Here is an 8471-nt window from a genome sequence, read left to right as displayed (position 1 = left end):
ATTCTCTGGAAACACTCATGTGTCCAACTGTGCCCTCGATGGGGAAAGCTTCGGAAGGAGCCAGTGGCTGGGCATGGGTGGGGGTGGGGGTTGGGAAGAGCTCCCACCCACCAAACCACCTCTCCCCCGTGGCCCTTCTGGGACTGCAAGGTCCACCTGCTCCCTCCTGGTCTGCCCACCTTTGACCCCAGGGCCCGGCTTTCCTAAATGGCTGAGCGAGGCTGATGAGCAGGGCAGTGACTCAGCTCTCTCTAGCATGGCACTGAGGGGCTAAGTGACATGGGATGGGGTGGAAGCACAGGTGGCTGTGGACTGCGACACTCAGGAGCTGGACTGTCTGCTCTTTGACCTAATTCCTTGCCCCTCGTCTGAGACCCAGTGAGACTGACATCCTGTAACTCGAGCTGGGTGGGTGGACACGAGCGCTCAGACATCTTGGCCCATGCTCTGTGTAGAATCCTGCTGGAGGCATGCAATCTGTGTGACTGTGTGTGTGTCTGTATGTTGTGGGGACGATGGAAAACGGATTGAGTAGAGAGAAAACATCCAGTCCTAGCTGCTTCCTTTCACTTTTTAATTTCCCAGATACTGCAGATTTGGGGATGAGAGCCCCAGAAATACAAATGTCCTTAGGATGCTTTACAGTCTAGTGGGCAAGACAGACAATAAAACAAATAATCACACAAATGAATACCTATATTTGTTTCCTAGTGCCCTGTTCTTTTTCTCCATGGAGCAGTTTATAGTTTGAAATAATGGGGTTATTTGTATACTCTTTGGCAAGATGGACACGAACTCCATACCCATCCCAGCGGACGCCCCAGCAGGCCTTGGCTGTTTGGAAGCATTCAGATTGTGGCTGGGAGTGAGACTGACGTCTGTGCTCCAAATAAGTCTCTGTGGATGCCTGAAGTTTCACTGGGGGGCTTTCTCTAGGATTAAGCAGTATTCCTTTTCTGAGACCCTGTTTAAAATTCAAATCCTTGTGGATGGGGATGGTGGGTGGGTTCACTGAGTTCATAACATGGCAGGGCTGTCTCATGAGACAGGGCTGCCCAAAGGTCTTGGACCCCAAAAGACACTCCTGATGGGTACCACGAGGGGAGCCAGAGGGCCACAAGATGATCTCCATCATCCTCTGCTGCTGACTCAGCCCAGCTCTGTCTGCAGAAAGAGGAGCCGGAGGGAGGTAGGGGAGAGGAAGGCCCAGTCAAAACCCAAACCCGGAATCCTAGCGGCCTTTCTGGTAGCTGACGAAGCTGAAGCTCCAGGTCTGTCTTACCTGCAGGGCCCTGCCTGTCACCTCTGCTCCTCCCTCATCCATCCTGCTTTCCTCAGTGACAGCTCTGTGGTTGCCCACAGGACTTGACAAGAACTTTCCAGGTTCTTGAAACTCAGCTACCATCTCCACAACCTTTCTGCGCGCCTATCAGCTCCCCTGCCCAGAGGCCAAACTCGGCAGTCTCTTTGGGGTTAGAGGAAGAATGTGGAACCCAGCCACCCCAGAGAGGCCTGGAGTAGGCAGAGCAAGTTCTGCCTGGCTGCTGGAGCACTGCCCCGGGCGTGGCCGGGCTGCCCGTCTGGTCCCCTCGCACAAGAATCTGCATGCTTCTTCCCTTCCCTGCTTCCTTCCTCTTGTTCCTCCCTCGCCAACCTACCTGGAGGCAGGTAATAAAGCAGGAGGAGGGAGATGGATGGATGGGGAGGGCAGAGAGCCACGTGGTGCCATAAAGCCCAGCTATTGAGGGGGCCGTCTGGGGAGTGTCCAGCCTGCAGGAGTCAACGCTCAGAAGGTGGACTGTCAGCCTTGTGAGCCGGAGCTGGAGCATCAAGGCCCGGGAGGAGGCCATGCACCGAGGCACACCAGGACCAGGCCTCAAAGGCCTGAAGGGGGTCGAAGGCTGCGCTGAAGACTTGGGGGACTCTTGCCTGGAGGCCGGGAGAGATTTCGGGGTGCTGAGAGAGAACGGCGCGCCCCGCGGCCTGGGCGAGGCGGAGGAGGTGGCGAGCAGCAGAAAGCGCGCGCGGCCGGTGCGGTCCAAGGCTCGGCGCATGGCGGCCAACGTGCGGGAGCGCAAGCGCATCCTGGACTATAACGAAGCTTTTAACGCGCTGCGCCGGGCTCTGCGGCACGACTTGGGCGGCAAGAGGCTCTCCAAGATCGCCACGCTGCGCAGGGCTATCCACCGCATCACGGCGCTCTCCCTCGTCCTGCGCGCCAACCCCGCTCCCTGCTGGCCCTGCGGACACCTGGAGTGCCACAGCCAGGGCGCGCGCGCCGAGGGCGCGGGGGATGCGGGTTCCAGCTCGCCGCGGCCCATGCCGCTGCCCGCCGGGCCCAGCCTTGCGCGCCGGGACCCCTCCGGCCCCTTCGTGCCGCGCTGCGCCTCGTGCTCCCCGCACACGCTCCTGGGACGGCCCAGGGCGGTGGGCGAGGCGCAGGGCTTGGCCCAGACCTCCCCCGGAAATTGGCGCCGGTGTCCGGGGGCTCCCTGTGCCTGGCCGCGGGGATACCTGTGAGCAGGCCCTGGCCTGGGCTCCCAGCACTCCTGACCTGGCCACCGAGCGCACCCGCGAGCCTCGAGGGAGGCCGGCCTGGGAGGAGCCAATGGCAGGATGCCTACAAAAGAGAAGACTGCGGAAAAACGTCCCTAGCTGAGCAAAACTGAATGGGCTGAGGCCTGAGGGAGAAAGGAAGCAGCCTTGGCAGTAGGAAGGAACTCCGGAGCCAGGGGCAGCACTCCCTAGCCCCCCACAATCCGAAATAGAGGCGGCAGCTCCGAGAACGGAGCGGGACCCTCCTGGGCTTTCATAGGATTGGACTTGATGAACGCTTCTTGGAAAGTGACCTTTGCATTCTTGCGCCTTTGAGTCCTATTTTCTCTTGCTGCTTTTTAGGAGAATGGGGGCTTTTGGACAAGGGGACTTGTGTGTATGGGAGTGTGGGTGGCCCCTGGTGCGGTGCGATGGCACAGTGTGGGGTCCCTGCCTGTGCTGATGCCCCAAGTCTGTGATTTGGGAGGGGCAATCAGAAGCAGCTAAAATAAAAAAGAAAACCTATCATGTCTCTCTGCTCCAAGGACTCCACCGGGCTCAGTGGCCCAGGGTGGCAAGAAGGTCTGCTGGGTTGGGGCCTGGGGCTCATCCTGAAAGGCTGGGCCCAGGCCTGGAGCCCACAGGTAGGTACTTGGGGGCTCTGGTTCATGGCAAGACCCCAGGTATGGCTGAGCACTGTGAGGGGCGCTGTGGGAGGGGACATTATTTGGAGAGGAAGTGCTGAGCCGGGAGACTAAGGATGTGGTCAGCCTCATCTCTAGACCCCCTGCAGAACTGCTGTCTGTGGTGAGCCACAGAGAGGGTGGCAATGAAAGCAGCGTCAGGGCTAGTCTCAGAGAAGGAAGCTGAGGGCAGGGCCTAAGATTCGGGGCCAGTAATTCTTGCCTGTATCTCGAGTGATGGGTTCATGGAGCTCCTAGAGAAGAGTGGGCCACTGTAGCCAGGGTCTCTGTCATGAGGGGCAGACTTGGAATCCAGGAAAGAGTGTGAAGAGGGGATTGAGGAAAGTGGGGCCTTGGGCCAAGGCTGCTGAGGAAGTGGGAGGCACAGCCAGCCCCCGGAGAAGTCTGGAGAGCTGCTCTGCATCAAAGATGAGCACGCCTGAGCTGGTGTCTGGCCTCACTCGGGCTGACCGGGCTGATGTTGTAGGTGCTGCTTTCTGGGGTGAGGACCCAGATGTGCCAGGAGAGGGCTGAGGGCTCTCTGATCTCCTTAGAGAGCTGCGCTCTTCACAGCTTGGGGAAAAGTTACACAGCTCAGAACAGAGGACCCCACAGAAGCTGGAGAGACACCCATAGATGCCCAGGAGAAGTGAGGGGTCCCCAGAACAGTCGAGGTGAGGCTCACCACCGTAATTAAAGATGTCTTTGCTTTCTGCAAGCAAGACACTGGCTGGCACACTTGGCATCCTGTCCCCAGCCCACAGGCCTTAGGGCTCCCCATTTCACAGGGCAGGTGGCTGTGACACAGATCACAGGAAAGCTTTGACTCTGGTGCAGTTGGGTCATTGGGTCCAGCCGGGAGCAAAACATGGGACTCTGGCCCCTGGCCTGCGCACTGAGCTCTCTTTCTCATGGAGAGGCAGTGCCACAGTCTGACAGTGGAAAGGAAAGAGCTGGACCAGCCTGGGACCCAGTCTCTGTTCTGCCACTTACCACATGTGCGACCCATGGCGTCACTTAACCTCTCTAAGCCTGCAGTTCCTCACCTCTGACACAGACAATTCCACCTCAGGGTGGCTGTGAGCATTAAGATTCGTTCATAATGTACAGTTTCCGGCAATTAGGTGTTCCACAAATTGTTACTCTTCCTATATTATTGTAATTTTATGACAGACCAGCCTGGACAGTGCTTCTGCCTTGCTTCAGCCTCAGGTTTTTATTCTCTGGAAACATGATAAAATGACCAGCAAGTCCTGCTTTCCTAAGTTCCAAGATGGAAAGAAACAGAATTCTTCCCGCCCAGTTGCGCGCCCTGCACAGGAGTGGTGAGGGTGCCCCCTGCAGGTGGAAGCGTGAGTGTGCAGGGCCTGCCAGGTCAGCTGGAGGGATGGGAGAGTATGTGTCCCCTCACTTACCACCTAGGGAACCTTGGCAAATCTCCGAGCGGCTTTGAACCTTGGTGTTCCCATCTGTAGAATGGGCTAAAATTAGTACTTACATCATGGGCTAGATGATGCATTTAAAGCGTAGTGCCTGGCTCACGCCAGCTCTCCCTAAGTGGAAGCTATTAAGACATATTCTAGTCACAAGGTTGTCAGAAGGAGAGAATGCAAGGGAAGGTGTTTTATAAACCAAAGTCCACAACACATTTGTTATTATCATTGTTTTATCAGGGCTATTTGTTTGAGTGCACACGTCTGTATATTTGCATTATGATATGTATTTGTCCAGCATTCTGAGATTTTTTGACATGCACGCATTGCATGCATACTTGTATAGATGTGTGAATGTGTGAATGTTTGTGGGTGCATACATGTGTACATACATGCGTGTAACAGGTACCCCCTCCTCCTGCTGATTCTTTAGGTGATCCTAGGCCAGAATACTTTTAATTATGTGCTTTCCAGTTTTCCTGGAACACTTCCTTGACATTTTTATCTGCTTCTGAAGACCATACCTGTTCTCTAAGATGGCTGATTTGCAGTGGAGAAAAGATAAACCTGTGATTATTAAAGAAATGGAAGTTATCAACCGAGACCAGGTAGATTTGTCCAAATATAGAGAAAAGTAGTTAGTATAAGGATAAGTATTAAACGAATATAAAAAGGAAAGTACTAGAAAGAGAAAATACATATGTAAGACAGAGCTGCTAAAACTTATGGCCAAAAGATACGAAGGACTGATATATATAAAGACAGAAATTATCTATCTATCGGGTTAGTACCAACAGTCCACTCACATAGTGTTCAAAGGAGAGAGAGAGTTAACATGTAAAGGGCAGGGAGCAGTAACGATCCCAGAACCTTTGCCCAGGGCTCTCCTACACTCAGCCTCTTGGCCTCTCTTAGGAGGTCTGTGCCTTCCCACTCCCCCCCCTTGTTCTCTCTGCCTCCCCCACAGGGAACAGGACCTCACCTCTTTAGCAATGAATGAGACATACTAATAAATATAAAAACAAATAGCAACTGTAAGACCCAATGTCGTCAGGGATGTGGAGACAAGGGCACATCGACAGATTTCTGGTTGTACTGTGTACCTGTCCCTTTTTGGTAGAGAACAATTTGGCAAAATCACAATAAAAATATTCCAAGGGAGGAGTCCAAAAGGAAAAACAAATTTGCAAAAAGATGGTCCCAGCAGCACTGTACACAACAGTGAAAGATTTGAAACAGCACAAATGCCCAACCCCAGAGGCCTGGCAAAGCAAACTGTGGTATTCCAATGGAATGAAAATAATGGCGAGTTAGAAGAGCAGATCACAAAATGGTCTGCGCCCACTGATTCTAACCGTAGACAAACGTATGGGTGGGTGAACGGACCTACGGAGAATTGGAGGGATGTAAACAGGGTTAATATCTGTTAGGTTCTTCATAATTGTTTTTTAAAGGTGAAAGATTTGTCTCCTTAGGGCACCTTCAAAGATGAACAGGGAAATGTTTGAGCAAGGACAGCAAGGACCAAGTGTCTTGAGTGGATTCCTTTGGAGGGACCCCACCTCGCTGGATGTGAAACTAGGGTGCTTGCTGATGGGCACACGATCACATTGTTTCCCTCACACTTTGCACGTGTGTGTGTGTGTGTGTGTGTGTGTGTGTGCGCGCAGACACCTGAAGGCTGCTGTTACCCCTGGAGCAGGTGGGCCGGGCCCAGGAAAGCCTCAGTGAGGAGAGGAATTTGCTTAATTACTTCTGCCTCGTTAGCCCCCGTAGGGTTTCCTGGCACCCTGACCCGGAAGGTAAAAGAGCTGTGGGGCATAAGGGGCTTGTTACCTGTCCCCCTTGGACTAGGCTCCAGTTTACCCACCCTTCTGAGGTTTGCTTCCCTGCCCACTCCACTCCTCAAAGGACACCCCCAGTACGCAGGTCCACTTTCCCCTCCACTGTTTACATCTCAGCATCCTTCGTGCTTAGGATGCGCTAAGGTTGGGGGCCGGCGGAGGTGGAATTAGCGTCGGTGTGGACGCGCCCTGGGTGCTTGGTTGGTGCTTCATCTTCCTCTGGTTCATCCAGCCATTCTCAACCACCTGCCAGGCACTGGGCTAGGGAGCTATGGGTATGCCTGCCCCCTCCAGGACCTCACAGTCCAGTGGGGAAGGTGGAAAGAGAGGGGGTGACTTTCTTCGGTTCTCTGTGTCCACACCAGAGAGCAGCAAGGCCAGCCAGCTGTGGAACAGGAAGGCCAATCCATCTGTCTAGCTGCAGGGCCTCACGGCTCAGACCCCTGAGGCAGGCAGGCCCTGTGATGGTGGAGGAGGAGGCAGAGCTCAGCGACCCGCTCTGAAGGCTGCAGCTGGCCCGGCTGCTTGCTGCTCTGCGGAAAATGGGCCCAGGGTTCCCAGATCTTCATGTTAAATGTCTGAAACCCCAATTTTTATGTGAAATGGATTTCTAAAAAAATACGTGTTGGGTCAACCCTGTGCAGGCCAAACTCACTTTGTATGATAGGTATGGCCCACGGGCCTCCATTTAAGACCTCAAGTGGGGAGGCAGCACATGCAGGTTGGAGCAGAAGCAGCTGGCTGGGTAGGCTGAGCAGCCCTGGAGCCCAAATAGGATGCTTCTCCCCACTTGTCCCTGCTCCCCCAGTCCCCTCTCCCACTTCCGCTCATTCCCCTTATCACCATCAGCCGCTAGATGGCACTGTGAGCCCAACATCTTGCAGTGGCAGAGCAAACCTAGGTCCCCAAGCCCCTGAACCCCAGCCCACCTGGTAACCTCACTGCCATGAGCCACCCTGAGGTCTTCTTTTTCTTTTCTCTTCGAGTTTTTATTAAGCCAAAAACGGTCCTTTATGTCAGGTTCATTCTGTCCTCTAGGCCAGTGCTGCCCAATAGGAGCATAATGCAAGCCACCTTTTAAATTTTGTAATTTTCTAGTAAGCACATTTTTAAAAAGTAAAAAAGACAGGTGACGTTAAGTTTAATAATGTTTTATTTAGCCCAATGTATATAAAATATCATTTCTACATGTAATCAATATGCAATGTATTTACGAGATACTTTACATTCCTTTTTTTGCACTAAGTGTTTGAAATTCGGTGTGTTTTATACTCACCGCACATCTCAGTTTGGAATAGCCACATTTCAGGGGCTCAATAGCCACAGTTGGCTAGAGGCTATGGCATAGGGCTGGGTAGCTGCAGGCCCCATGGAAGGCCTGAGTGCCCCCACCCAGCGTCAGCTTCCAGGTTGTATCAGGGAATTCTGTCCATGCTGGGTACTGACTTTGAGCGCAGGGGTCTTGGGGACCCAATTTGCCACCCTCTGCATGAGGTCTCATATTTAACAAGGCATGAGCACATTTCTGGAAGTTCCTAGGCAGGGGAGCCCAGCTCACCCCCCCCCACACACACACACACACCCTGGCCTGGGGTGGGCAAGAGCCCCCCTGATGACAGAGCTGAGGGCAGGAGGCCTCAATCTCACTGCCCTGGAGGCCTGCATTCTGTGAATAACAGTGGGTTTCCTTTATTGAGCAAAAATTCTTGCTTTAAAATAGTCAAATGATCAAACCAGAAAATTTGCCCCAAAGCCACACTGTTTTACTGTTTTGGAAACTTATTTCCCTCCAGGTGTCCTTTCAGCTCCCAGGTGCCCCCTGGGCCCCAGCCTGTGGCTCCTGCTGCTCTCCTGCCGTCTCCTTCCTTCCTCCCCTCCGTGGCCAGTGCTTCTTCTCTTTGTCTGGTCTCACTGCCTTGCTGGAAGCAGCGTCTCTGAAGCCAGCTTGATACACAACCCAAAGCCATTTCGTTCCA

The 8471-nt window shown here is 53.7% G+C and overlaps 1 protein-coding gene across 1 annotated transcript; it reads left to right on the top strand.

Moving 5' to 3' along the window:
• The first annotated feature begins 93 nt into the window (after nucleotides 1–93).
• On the top strand, nucleotides 94–3051 carry BHLHA9 (basic helix-loop-helix family member a9). The gene has a single exon (XM_023653751.2). It carries the CDS (start codon nucleotides 1849–1851, stop codon nucleotides 2518–2520), a length of 672 nt encoding a protein of 223 aa, XP_023509519.2. The 5' UTR covers nucleotides 94–1848; the 3' UTR covers nucleotides 2521–3051.
• Nucleotides 3052–8471: the final 5420 nt, after the last annotated feature.

Source organism: Equus caballus, chromosome 11 (assembly GCF_041296265.1).
Source record: "Equus caballus isolate H_3958 breed thoroughbred chromosome 11, TB-T2T, whole genome shotgun sequence".
NCBI classification, from domain to species: domain Eukaryota; kingdom Metazoa; phylum Chordata; class Mammalia; order Perissodactyla; family Equidae; genus Equus; species Equus caballus.
This window is presented reverse-complemented; position numbering and strand designations above follow the sequence as displayed.